A 14,319-nucleotide genomic window follows, 5' to 3' on the forward strand; every position below is an offset into this window, starting at 1 on the left:
GCAAGAGCAAAGTCCCTGGAAAACCACAGGGTGAGAAGAAAGAAATCACCATGCTCAGTAGGCGATAGGAAACAGATTATGGCAACAATCTGGCCTAGCCTCTCTTCTGTACCCAGGCACAAATCATTAAAAACGAGAAGTTCTGCCCAGGACCGGATGCCAACTTCTTTCCTGGTTCATCACACTTAAGAGACTCGCTTTGGCTACATTTCTACCCTGCTACTTCCCTGATATGCCCCACATCAAAACTACTGTGGGATCAGACGTTACACAGCATTACTGGATGGGCTACACAACTTGCCTTGGCAGCTTTTAAAAACGTCTGAAACATCTCCAGCAGCTTCAACTCGAGCAGAAAAGCCCAACGAGAGAGGTAGCCGGATCAAAATGACGTTTACATATCATCAGGCCTCCACCTAAATCCTGCCTGACATTTACCATCCGGTGTCAGGGGAGACACTGTCAGGTTCGACCATTTAACGAAATCCTTGGAAGAAGAGTCCAGCACCTGAACAGTCACTAGACAGCCTGTGTGGCTGCAAGCCCAGATCTACTGCTCCTACGAAAATCCCTAATGAGAGAAAGATGCTGCCATGGCTGGCCCCGCGCTCTGTTTACAGACGCTGTCTGGCAGCACAGGACTCTCTCTACCGTTTGGGCTTCTGTCAGCAGGGGGGAGAAGGAGAGGGAGGTGAGTCAGGCCCTTGGCCTCTTGCTCCCAAACAGTCATTGCTAATGCAATTATCCAGCGTGGCCAAGGCACTGCGAGATCCGCGGCAAACAAAGCTGCGCCTCTGCCCTGTCCTAAAACATCTGGGCAGCTGCTGCCGCTAGAGTGAAGGCAGATGCTCCTGGCTATTTGGGCAGGATGTTCCCATCCAGAATGCCTGCCCGGCGCCTGCAGGCAGCCCCTCGCTTCCCTAGTTGCAGGCAGGTGCATGGGGCAGGCAGTCCCCTGGGAAGGTCCCTGGGTGGCTGGGTGGTGTAATCCATGGCTTAGGAACAAGAATCGGTGGCTGTGGTTTGCAGACCTATTTGGGATGGAGATGACACTGCAGCTGCCTTTGGCATTCATTGCACAGGTGCTTGCCCAAACCCCTTCCCTTCCAGTCCTGGTGCCCAAAATGATCTCAGCTCACAGGCTGTGGCACGGCCCGTGTTAACCCTTCCGTGGGTCAGGCAGGAGAGCTCTGGCCAGTTCCATGCTGCAGGAGTGCCTCTGCAGCCCCCCATTAATTAATACATGCCACATGTTGCACACACATTCCAAGCCCTACCTGTCCCAGGCATGGTGCCAACTCCATTAATCACTTTTCTTAATAACACTTGATAATTGGCAGGCCATGATTTCCCCTTCAGCACCACTCATCCATGTGAGTATAGCCCAAATCTGCTGGTCACACCGGCTGGAACATCCACAGACCTACTTTGCTCCAAGCAGGATGATGAGAGCTGGCATAAAGTGTGCCCTTGCAATGCCCTGCCCCAAGAAGACCCTCCTTGGGATGGACACTACGAACAGTAGTAAAGGCCATAATTATTCATTGTGCTCAGACTTCGCCAGCAGGCAGGGTGAGCATACCCAGAGACCAGCAGCCTCCATGAGGAGGCTGCAGTGCCACCTCTAGGGGACCCCACAGTTGGTCTCCTTCCCCGGCACAGTGCAGGCAACATGTGCAGGGTCACAGCAGTACTCAAGCACTTTTTAGGGGTGCACCACAAAGACCTGCACGGGCTAAGACCTGTCATACTCACGTTTGATGCAGTGGTTTGTGCCAGGAGCCGTGGTCCATCCCGGGCAACACTGTCTGCCGCAGAAATTGGCCTAAGCAGAGAACAAAGCAGCATGGTTAGGAGAAGGGGAAGCTGAGGTCTCTGCAGCCAGTACCTCTGAGTCACCCGTAAAATCATTTCCTGCAGCATCTGATATTTCCTTCAAGATGGACCAGCAGCTGAGATCAAAACCAATGGGACAAGGGCTGAGTTGTTTAAGTGCTTGGAAAAGAACCCCCAAGGACTATGTGAATGCTGCAGTGTGAGTGATCCTCAGGGAGTATCTCCTTTTTGTACTTGGCATTATGCTGGGTTCCTGCACAGGCACTCAGAGGAACCATTTTTCCTTCTGAGAGCAATCAAGGGCAGCAGTCTGTGATACTTAAAGATCTCATGCATTTCATGGTACTGTTGTGCAAATCAGGCCTGATTACAGCTTTGGTCATTGCATCTCATCGCTGTAGATGTCCTGAGCTGCTTCAGATGAAGACAACACTTCATTCTCCACCAAACTGCTGCTGCCTGGTGCTGTTCACACTCAAACATACCCTGGGAGGCACATCATCGTCTAGCTCCCTGCCTTGCTCTCTCTTTCTGAGCACCCCAGTTCCACATTTGTTATCTGCCTCTGGCACAGCAACCCTGGGTGGCTGGGGACTCTGGTGCTGTGGAATTTGTGTGCTACCTGACCTGCACAGTGCTGTGCTAATTGCAGAATGTTTAAATAGTTCCCATGGTTATTAACTGCAGCACTTTGCCACAGCAACCTTTTGACAGCCTTTACGTAAATGACATTTTCCTCTTGTCACCCTTATGCTCACAGTGCCAACAGATATAGCTATTGCCTCCAAGAGGTGTTCTGCTCAGGTCATATCTCATATTTACATGTCTGCAATAGGAAGGAATAACAAGCTGCAGGTTGCTTTCCCAAGCATATTTACTCATCTGTCATGGAGGGAAGGGTTTGGGAATCATGTAACTTGCATGCCTAGGAAGATGGGTGAGCAGAGTCATCGAAAGACAGAAAGTTACAATCTGGCAGCCTGAAAGCTCTGGAAGCTCTCGACACTAAATGGTGAGTATGGTTTATTTCGAACGCCCGATGAGGTAGTCAGAGCTGCTGACAGCATTTACCAGGAACCACAGAAACATGCACATGTTCTTCTGGATTGACTTGAACATGAACACAGCAGGGTCAAAAGATGATCCTGCTTCAAACCAGCGTCCCTCATGACTCCTGCATCTACGCAGCATGCGAGGAGGCTCCAAAAAGTGCAGAGCTCAAGCTGTGGGGCTCACGTTTTAGGAGATCCAAAAGACAATGGGTAGCAGGTGTGCCAAGGATTTGCTCTGAAGCTGCCTGTAGAGATTTGGTCACCCCACATGGGAAGGGGAAAGTGGTCTGAGAAACCACATCATTTGTAAAGCTTTAGCCAGCCCATCAGGATCGGCCATTTTATTATCTTGGTTAGGTTTTTATAAGGAGAAAACACTTAAATTCCCTAGGTGTGACTTTATACAGATAGGATCCTAAATTCTGGCATCCATTCACATCTGCTCTGGCTGGGCTGAAGCACTGATTTTCAGCTTGTCAACTCAAAGAGATCTGTGGATCTCTCTAAGGCATCCCTAGAAACTCCCCTAGGAAAGCAGAACCTTACTTACTGCATAAAGAGCCCATGAAAGGCCTTAAACTTTTAGTATGTCCAGATCAGTAAAGAGAGAAAACCAAAACCACTAGAGCTGGAGCAGCTCTTTAGGTAATTAGGTCTGCTGAGGAATCCACTCCAAGAAGCAGTATCTTTGCTTAAACTGCTACAGCCTCTCATCCTTCCCTTGGCACAGGTGAAGAACACCTTGCAAGTTTCATTCAGCCAGTCTGCTCAAAAGCAAAGCCTTTGTCCTTTCTCACCTCAATTTACATAATCAGACATCGTTTCTTGTAAGCAAATAAACTACCTTTTCTAGAGAATCCAATTTGGCCTAAAATCACACCAGTAGTTCTTCATGGAATTAAAGTTCAAGTTTTTATCTACATCTCTCACATGCACTGGAGAGAGCATGCTGCCAGCTGCTCTCAATGCCAACAGCAAAGCCAGAGGCTGTAGAAAGAAAGGTACAAGACGAAAACGAGGCCAAGCCTGAGCAGACAAGATCACTCTTGAAAGCATGAAAGCTTTGCTGGGTTCAGCATAAACACCTCTTTACCAGGGTCAATCTGTGTCACTGCCAACTCCAGACTTGAGTTGCCAACCCCAGGTGACTGAAGACACTAGCACCAGCAGTGGTCCTTGAGGGAGGACAGCCCTAGCACGCACAGAGAGGACTAACCAAGCAGTGATGCCTCAGAGGCAGAAGCAGAGAGGAATGTCCCTTCCCTCCATAAACTCCTAGAAGAGAATAGGTGCAGAGATAGAGACACAGAGCACCTCCAGAACTGGAAGTGAGCATTTGGAAATAGCAACATGTAAGTTGTAATGGAGGGTAGAGAAGGCCCACAGCTATTTCCTGATGAAAGCCAGCAAGTGGGACCTCACAGAGCATGGGGCCCCAGGTAAGCAAGAGTGTCAGCAGTGGGAAAAAGGCTGCAGGAGCTTTGCCGCATTGGACTCAGTTCTGAGCACGGTCTGATTCTACTTAAAGCCTTTAGTTGACTTTTGCATGGCTTTGAACACCATGTGGTTTTCACTGCCTTACAAAGAATTCAGAATGAGTCCTGGAAGCTTTTTAAGGAGCACAGCATGTTAGAAGCACAAAGGGACCACTGCTCAAGAGGGTTGGCAGCTCCCAGCTGTGTTTGTCCTGCTGCACGTTGCCAGTGCCAACACTTTGGGCAAAGATTCAGATGGGCATGAGGCCACGTGTGGTGGCAGGCCCCAGCCCTGAGCCTTTCCATCCAGCACTGCTTCTGGAGAACGAGTGGCTAAGTCAAGTCTGGTGTCACCATTCTGGGGGTGGCTGCTGGGGAGGTACCTGTACACACCGAGCAACCCCTGATCTACCTGTCATTGCAGAGGGACCAGGGGGCTTCCAAAGCAGCAGGCAGAACAGCTCAGCAAGGAGAACTGCTAGGGCGGTGCTATGATGCACCATGCCCCTGGCAGACCTAACAATGACATGAGCCAAAGCCATTCTCAGAACTTTGAATCAAGAGGTTCTGCCTCAACACAAGGGGGAACTTCTTTACTGTAAGGGTCACAGGCTCCCCAGGGAGGTCGTGGAGTCTCCTCTCTGGAGATTTTCAAGGCTTTGTCGGATGTGTTACACTGTGATCTGTGTTAGATAGTATTGTCCTGCTCTTGGCAGGGGGAGGTTGGACTAGATCCTCTTTGGGTCTCTTCCAACCCCTAACATCCTATGATCCTATGATGATCTATGTAAGGCTGAGCACCCAGACTGCCTCCTGCTTACCCACTCCTTAAAACTGGAAGCAGGGAGAGAGGCACAGGACTCTTGTCCTCATCCTGGGGGTGGAAAGGACCAGAGGCTGGATGGGCACAATAGAGGGGTCAGAAGCTCTCTCTGATTGGAAAAAAAAAAGCTCAACACAACTCCAGATCAGAGCAGAGGACATGTAATCACATAATTCTGCCAAGCTGAAGTCCCGCTGAACACTCACACTAGGGCATGCCATACAGAGATGTCCTAGTCCCAGACCTGCCACTGTACCAAAACAAGGTTGGGCAAAACTATCTGCTTTTCCTGTCTCTGTCTCCTTATCCATTGAATAGGGTTAATTAACTTATTTACTTCTCAAGGGCCAGGTCAGCTAACACACATCTTTCCTAGGAAATGAAACATTGTGGGGATATTTTCCAGGCACTAGGACTTGATTGCCTGTAACACTAGAATGCTGCAGGGCTCACGAGCTTCTTAGCACCTTCTAAAATAGGTTTCCCAGCCCAGGTCAGATCGAAGCAACAGAAGACCATTTGCAACAGCCAGGTTTCCACTTTTTGGACAGAAAAGGGACGTTGAGTAACTTAGACAGCTGAATAGCCACTGTGCCAGAGAAAGGCCTAAGGCATAGCTCACTAGGGTAGACTTGGGCCTTTGGGTTTGCCTTTCTGGCAAAACGCAGAGTGAGGCACTGTATTCACATCTCAGCCCCTGCCTCAAGTGCCAGACACAGCCTGAGGTCTCCAAACAGCACAGAGAGCAGTAAGGAACTGCAAACCAAGGCGTGCTTCTCACTCTGCAGCTAGCATGAATCCTCTGTGCCCAGGTATACTCCTCAGGCCCATTGTAAATGCTTGGCATACAGGAGGTGCAAGACACTACTCACTGACCTGTACCTTTTCTGGGATAGAACGTCCCTGACACTAGCTCACAGAGCTGAAGCCAGTGCCACAAAGCCTTCCTATGGCTGAGTGCCACTGGCAGCCCTGACTGGACGCACTGGCACAACCTGCAACTTAGGCAAAGGAGCTGCAGCAAGTCAGTCCTTATCACCTGCTTTGCTGCTCCATCAGAGGCCAGCATCAGGTGCCCACTGTGCAAAGTGGTCCCCAAGATAAGAAACGCCTGCAAGATCTTACAGTGCTATCTGAAACCAAAGCCAAGCAACTATAACAAGCACAAGAGAGAAGGAAAATCAGCAAACAGTAGTACGATCACAGCTTCACATAGTTTCAGCCTGTGCACAGCCTCAGCCTCAGTTGCTGATGACATAATGTTTCCAAAGCATTCAGTAGAACTCTTTTTTTTTCACTATTTATTTTAACAGTAATATAACACACCATCTTTTAACTTTCTTGCATGCACTCCACGCTGCCAGATACGCTGACTCCATTCAGGTCATTTATAGCATCTTCACAGAAAGCCAAAGGGACCATTAGATCATCAGGGTCTGCCTTTCTACTGTGGGACAGTGAACTTCATCCAAGTGCATATGAAATACTTGCAGTCAGACCCAATAAAGAACGTTAGCAAAAGGCTCCTGGCATTGATGAACCACTGAAAATCATCTGTCAAGTCCACATCAGCATTAACTGCCTCTGGTCCTGAGCAGCGCTATGCACTGCAGCAGGAACCTGTATCCCCACAAAGCCTTGGGTAAAGCAGGACTATACAGCCACAAACAGTGTCTACAACAATAGTTAAACAAGAACCGGGCACAGAGTGCACAAAAAGAAAGTGGGAGGCAAAAGGAGAAAAATGTTGGGACTCTAGCCTGTTACCTGGGGAGCCTCACATGCCCTCAAAATTGGTCCAGGCATGTACCAGAAGTAGAGACTTCCACAGACTAGACTCCCACTACCCACCTTCCTCTGATTTTGTATACCTGAAGAATCATCACTTAGGACCCTACCCTCCCAAGCCATGAGGCAGAGGAATTGGCAAGAGGTCACCTCCCAAGACACACAGAAGTGAATGGAGATGCCTACAGTTTATTCTTGCCTGCAGGACTGGCCAGCCCAAATTTGGGATGCATCCCAGCACATCATTACAGCCATAGCAGGGGAATGCACCAGAGGCTCCCCACAACACGTGGGAGGAAAATGTTTCCAGTCACAGAAGCTGGGGAAACAGGCAGGTTAAGAAGAGCACAGGAATGCAGAAGAAGTTTTGGGGATGGACTGTTTTCCTCACTCAGTGGTTAGAAGGCAGTTATTTTCTGTGGTGTCAGAAATCACTTTGCAATGAGCTTCAGGAGAAGATACTAAAACCCCAGGTCTCACAAGACTTGAATTTGGATGCATTCATGTAAGGAAGTCCGAGTAAATGCCACCCACAACATGATCATTTTACAAGCAAGGTGGCAGACACATTCAAACAAAAAAACAACAACTCAAATTTAGGGATATGCCTCTATCAAACAAACCAAGAAAATATTTATTCAGAAAAGGGCACAGTTGCTAATAAATGGGTTTTCAACCACAGGACCGAACAAGGTCCTTGGAGGTACCCAGCAGAGAATCTCTGACTGGGGAATCAGGAAAGGCAACCCACGCAACAGTTCAGACTTTAAGCCAAAGTAACTGTATAAATAAATAGTGCCAGGGTTTAGTGCAGCCTGCAAAGCTACCCGAGTAAGGGAAAATGAAGATTGTCATATTAGAAAGTAGTCAGAGCTCAGTGTAAATAGCAGAACAGAAAATATCCCACCTGGCAAAGAAATGAAACATCATGAAATGAAGTTTTTTAGGGGCCCAGAGTTTCCTGGATGGAAACGTGTCCGGTGCAGCAAAGGGCGTAAGAAGATGGATGAGGTGGAAGGATGGAGTCTCACCGAATGGCTGGAGGCAGCAGCTAGCTTTCCATGAGGAGTAACAGCATGTGGTTACTCACAGACAACTATTACAGCTACGCTTTCTCATAATCTCTGATCACAGTAGGTCATAGAGAACTTTTAAAAGTGCCAATTTGTACACCAGAAAAGGTGGAACGCTACTGTACATCATTTAGATGCACTTTCCAGAGTTCAAGTTCTCAGGGATCAAAGCAAGCCCTGTATCCCCAGCCCTCATCTTCCAGGGCAGCACAGAGGCAGAGAAAGCAGCACATCCTGCGTGGAGCACATGGCATCAAGTCACAGCTCCTCCTTTCTCTAAGCTTGGAGTCAACAGCACTCTTCAATACCCCAGGAAGCCAAACGTAGCTGATAACAGGCCAATAGCATTTAAGTGCTGGACCAACCATCCCCATTTACACTCTTAAGAGATGAAAGCAAGCTACTTGGAAAAAGGTTCAACACACTTCTAAGATAGTATTCACCTGCTCCTAGCAGCAGCACAGGCCAGCTGTTGTCAATGGATGCAGCTGCAGCCTGAAAACTTGGTGGAAACTACTCAGAGTAGTCATTGAAAAAAACAGGGTACACCTCAGATGATTCGAACCCAACTGAACTGCCACCTGATATCAAAGCACTGCTTGCAACAGCGTGACTGTGGAAAGGGTAAAATTCCTTGGGTAAAGCCCAAACCCAACTTATCTTCCCACAAGTCTTGCTCTGGGTGGTCTGACAAAACCAAGGCTAATGCACTGGGGTAAGCCAAAATCTGCTCAAGACCTCCTTGCCATTGACTAGCTGTTAGTGACAAATGCCTTATGTATCAAACATAAAGAAGAGAAAGTTTGGTGCTTCTGAGGAAGCCCCAAAGGAAGGAAAGCACCAAAGGAAGGAAAGTACACAGAGTGACATAGAAAAACATCTCTGTCTATAAAGTTTGCAAGGAGCTATGTACGAGACTGAGCTGCTTTCTGTAAGCTACCGAAGCTCCACACCTGATGTTAGCAGAAGACATTCTGACCTATGTCAGAGGGCAGTAGGCCTAGAGCATACTCTCAGTATCCTCATGGCAGGGGTCTCATGGAAACTGGGCACACATACTGCCTGTGCGATAGCTTTGTAGCCCCTCCCAGCCCCTCCCAAGGAATGCCAGTAATGGGGGAACAGAGCAAGAAGTGTAGAAGAGAGGTCTCAGAACGTAAAGGTACATCAGCCCCGTGCCTAGATACCCTGCTTGCAGGCTCCCTCATAGCAGAGCAGCTGGCCTTGCCGTACGATCTCCACTCCACCTCCACGGGGCTGCAGACAGAGACTGCAGTTGGACGCAACCCTGCCAGGGAAGTCACAGGCAGTCTCCTCCGGCTGAGCCGGCTGAAGCCTGTGGGAAGCGGGCCGCTCAAGAGCGCTGACAAGGGGCCCACTACGGGAGGAAGGGGCCAAGAGGCCAAGGTACCTGCAGCAAGAGCGGTAGGCAGCTCTGCCTCACAGGGCCGAGCCCCTTCCCCGCCGCGGCCGCCTGCGCCGCCCCACAGCACCGCGCGCTCCGCCCGCCACCGGGCGGACTGGACGCACGCGCACAGGGGCGGGGGCCTCTGGTCCGCCGCAGCACGTGCGGGGGACCGGCGCGCGGCACGAGAGCGCGTGCAGGGTTCCCGGGGGGCTCAGAGCCTCCGCACATCGTCGCCGGGACTGCCCCGCGCAAGCTGAGCGGCATCCCGCCAGGATGGGAGGGAGATGCGGGGTGAATGCACCGGAGCACAGCACGGGGCTCTGGACGAAACTCGCCCCTGCGACCTCGCCTGCGGATCCCCCGGGCACCGGAACCGCCGGAGCTCGCCCTGTGCACCTCCCAGCACGGTCTCCCCGACCGCAGCACTTACCCCACCATCCTCCCTCTGCCGCTTGGCTCATTCGCTCGGGGCACGACCCGGGCTTTCAGCCCGCTGCCTTGCCGCTGGCGGGAGGGGTCCAGTCTACTCCTGTGCCCTGGGCCGATCCTGGCATCGCTCCCTTGGCCCCGGGGCAAGGGTAGCCCGCGGTCGGGACGCTGCCTCTGGCCGTCGCTGCTGCTCGACCTTCCCGGGCGGCCCGCTGAGCTGCGGTCCACGTGGAGGGCGGCGGGGGAGGGGGCTGTGCCGGCGAGGGTTGTACCGGACGCCGAGGGGAGGCTATTGCGCTGTATCTGTCGCCCGCTGAGCAGTCCCCCGGCCCCGCGGCCGCGCCTCCCCCCAGCTCCCAGCTCTAGCCTGGCCGCGGAATCCGCCGAACAACGGGCAAAGCTCAGAAAAACGGCAAAGGCGAGTGGAAGGAGGCTGACGGCGGCGCCCCGCATGGTGTCAGCCGGCGGGCGAGGGTCGAAGCGGGCTGCGCGGAGCGCTCAGCGTCCCGGCCGTCATCATCTGGCGGCACGGGGCAGCGGGGATCACCGGCGCTCTGCCCTCCAGAGGCTCACCGCCCCATCCTGTGCCTCGCCGGGACCTGCCGACTACCAGGGCTGGGGGCGCAGGCAGTAGGGCAGGGAAAAGTTGAGCGGCCCCAGCAGGAGGAAGAGAAGGAGGAAGGCGGCCGGGCCCCGCTCGTCGGGCTGCCAGCGAACTCCCGCACTCTGCAGACAGCTCCGAGCACCTTCGCGCCTGCCTCTGGCACTGGCAGAGCCTGGAGGGGAACGGAGGGTTTTATTTTTGGAAACCTCCCCCTTTTGTGTCTTTTTGATGCTGACATCCCCCCTTTCCAGAGGACACGGCTCGGCCCCCCTCCTTAGGAGAGGAGACATTCCAGTAACACCCACTTTGGCAAAGGAAACAAACTACAACAGCGAAGCCTTAACCCCTGCTTGGCTGGGGGAGACCCGCCCGCTGCTTGCCCGGCAGCCGGCGTTCAGTCCCCGGAGCCCGCCGTACCTCCTGGCCGGCGGCGAAACTGCGGCTCCCGCGCAGCGGGAAGCGCGGTTGCAGAAACTCCGTGCGCGGCGCTCGGAGCAGGAGGCACGAATGCCGGAGGAATACACCCGCCACCCCCAGCATCTGGGTTGTTCTGGAGCTTCAGCAGCACCGCTAGCCCTCCAGCTGCTCCTGATTGCATCTCGCAGGAGAAAGGCACGCAACGGGAAGGGAGTTATTTGCCATTACATCTTGGCTACAGAACTCCCAGATCCCCTCGAAACCAGCTGGGGTTTTACACTCTTCCTTCTACAGGTCCAGGCAAGAAAGGACCCACTTAAAAGCTCAGCCTTGAGAGATCTTTCAGGAGACAGACTCCTCCAGTTTAGAGTAGACATGCATCCCTCCCCCACTCTGTCTCTGTGTGGTCACTCGAAGGTCAAGAATGTCTTGAAATGGCTACTTTATATGATCGAGAAAGACAGAGAGAAGGAGGCCACAATCCCATTTCAGCCACACTCCAGCTTGGCCTTGTCCTCTGCTATATCTCTGCTGTCTGCTGCCCTTGGCACCTCGGGCAGGGAGTAAATGCTTCCAGAGGACTGCAGGCTCTCTCCCAGCCCAGCAACCATGGTGTATTTGGGGGTAAGCTCATTTTGGCCCACAGCAGTGCCTGTGAGTTTGGTGAGTGGCTAAAGACCTCTCACCATTTCTGTGTGCAAGAAGACAGATGTGGGTTCTGGCAGGAAGATGTACACTGGTGCATTGGATTCTGTGACCAGTGCCACTTTCCAACTCATTTTCATCATACAAGCTTGGACAGATAAGAAGTGCACCTCACAGAACTACAGAATTATTTAGGTAGGAAAAGACCTTTGAGATCATTAAGTCCAGCCTATATCTAACACCATCTAATCAACTAAATCGTGGCACCAAGTGCCACATCCAGTCTCTTTTAAAACACCTGCAGGGATGATGACTCCACCACTCCCTGAGCAGCCCATTCCAGTGGCCAAATCGCTTTTTCTGCAAAGTACTTCTTCCTAAAGTCCAGCCTAAACCTCCCGTGGTGCAGCTTGAGACTGTCCCCCCTTGACATCCAAACCCAGAGCAGCATCTGGATGCCTTGGAGAGAACATGAGGAACCCTGCATGCACACAGTGATTCTCTGGGTGTTCTTTCATGCCTTCCAGCAGCCACACAGAGTAGGGGCTCCTTCAGCCAGTTGCTGCAGCTCCAGGGTTTAAAAGGCACATTGCCATGTCAGCCTGTGAATTTATCTAATTTATTTTGTTGTTTGCAATGCTGGGGTGGCTGCAACATAGGAACACTGGCCTTCCTCTCATGCTCACCCCTTTTGCACCTGTTTTACTGTCAGCCCTCTCCTAGCTTCTCTCACTGTAGGTGCTGCCTCCTACAGCCCTCAACAAGCCATCTGCTTGCCAAAGCTTCACAACAGAAGGCTCACCCACTGCCTCCTCTCCAACCTCCAACAGTTGTACACCTAAAGCTTCTCCCATCTGAAATCAGTGCCTCTAGGCTCCTTTCTTCCTCTTGCCTCATGACTTTTGACCCCTCTTGGATCACAACCCACCCCCCTTCTTGGGATAGGAGCACTACTACCTGCTCTCTGGGGGTGGGGGAGCCAGGAAAGGACCATAGGCAATGGATCCCACAAAAACATACTGGGTCTGGAGTAGAGGAGGCCCCAGCATGTCCCCTCTATCTGTGTCCTGCAAGCAACGTAGAGGGAGAGCTAACCTGGCAGGTGGGGCAAGTGTGATCTGAGTGACAGGGCTGAGTGGATTTGAGCTTTGACCTTGGTGCTGGCAGCTGTCTTATGTGGCAGGAGCTTCAAAGGAAATACCAGCAAGTCGCTCTGCACTTCTTAGGGTGCCATCAGCTCACCCACCCACCACGCCAAGGCACAGCTATGTGTTTGGGCAGGAGCTTGTATGGCCCTGGAGTGCTGCAAGCGGTGCTGTGGCTTATTTCTTTGTTCTGATGAAGAGGAATGTCCTTTCCATCCTCACCTAATTACTTTCTTATGCAGCAGTGGAAAGAATGGCTTGTGCCTAAACCTGAAACAAGAAAATTATCAATGCCATAAACAAAGCAGCCGAGCGCCTGAACAGTACTTAAAGCTGGAGCAGGTTTGCTTTGGGCACAAGTCAATTCCACCTAGAGGTGCTGGTCATCCCGGGGATAAAAGGAGCCTTGTGACATCCCCAGGTGACCAGACCTACACAGGAGTCTGTACTCAGGCCCTGAGTGGTGGTACAACTGCAGAAGCCTGTGTTCCCTGACAGAGCCAGGACATAGGATGTGCAAATCCAGTGAAGCCATCACTGACCTTCTGGTACCTCTCACAGCCACCTTTAGCTGTAGTGGAGCCTGGCCCAGGAAGCTGGCATCTTTTTTCAAGTCACCTTCCCTCCGTGTTTACAGTAACCCCCAGCCAGAGCTGGACACCAAGCTCCTTTCAGCCTCACACACTCAAACACTCCTTTCCTTTTGCAGGGACATGCTGGTGTAGGTTGATCCCACATAAGCACTGTCACAGAGCAGGGGCCAGCTCAGGGCAGTGAGCCCTGGAGCTGTCTGGAGCAAGGGGCTGCAGGAACAGGTGCATGGAGAGGGGAGAATATGCCTGCCCAGTGCAAGTGGGTGATGTGCAGGTGCTCAGGCACAGGCTTGCTGCCTCCAGCCCTATGGCTCTTCATATTTGGCCATCCCAAAAAACAAACCCGTTGGAGAAGAAGTATGGGGCACGTGGGGAGTCATCTGCATGCCACTCAGGGAGGGCTCAGCAGGCCAACATGAAACACCTCATTTCTCAGGCAGTTGCACAAGCAGAGCATGGATGGTCAGATGGCTTGCTGGCAAGATCAAACCCACACCTAGAAAGAGAGATGACCAACGGAGAAAGGATGGGGCAGCAAGCTTGCAAGCAGGGTTTGATAGCCTGGCCCTCATCAGCAGGAAGCACAGGGCTCCTGTGTGTGGGTAAGATGCAAGCAGCAATTCAACATGCTTTCTGCCACCTTGACTCCCACTTAATTCACCACATGAGCTTCTAGGCAGCAGAGACAGCACCAGAGGAGAGGCTGAGGGGCAGACACAGCTGTGGCAGCTCTCCAAGTCTATACTTTCAAGGCCAGACCACCAAGCTGAATGAGACAGGCGTGGAAGCCAGCACAGAAGCAAGCAGCTCATCAGACTCTAGAAAGAAGAGGCAAGGGTCGACTGTGCTGAGGTATGGCCCTTCATGCCTGCCACAACTATAACAGAGAAAAAGGATGTGCTTAGGGGCTTGAGGGTGGAAGCCATGGGGCCAAAGGCAGAGAAGTCAAGGTGGGCTGTGCCTATGAGAGATGAACATGGATGACATCTCTCTGGGTCCTCTCAAAGAATACAGAGAAGTGGCTTTCCATG

The 14,319-nt window shown here is 52.0% G+C and overlaps 1 protein-coding gene across 1 annotated transcript in view; it reads right to left on the reverse strand.

Moving 5' to 3' along the window:
* LTBP2 (latent transforming growth factor beta binding protein 2) overlaps positions 1-10,337 on the reverse strand; it is a 73,620-nt gene extending 63,283 nt beyond the window's left edge. Inside the window, 2 exon segments of the mRNA XM_064154842.1 lie at positions 1,756-1,825; positions 9,882-10,337. Of these exon segments, the coding sequence (XP_064010912.1) occupies positions 1,756-1,825; positions 9,882-10,337 (526 nt within the window).
* Between the last annotated feature and the right edge of the window lie 3,982 nt (positions 10,338-14,319).

The sequence above is a fragment of the Pogoniulus pusillus genome, chromosome 1, assembly GCF_015220805.1.
Source record: "Pogoniulus pusillus isolate bPogPus1 chromosome 1, bPogPus1.pri, whole genome shotgun sequence".
In the NCBI taxonomy this organism is placed as follows: domain Eukaryota; kingdom Metazoa; phylum Chordata; class Aves; order Piciformes; family Lybiidae; genus Pogoniulus; species Pogoniulus pusillus.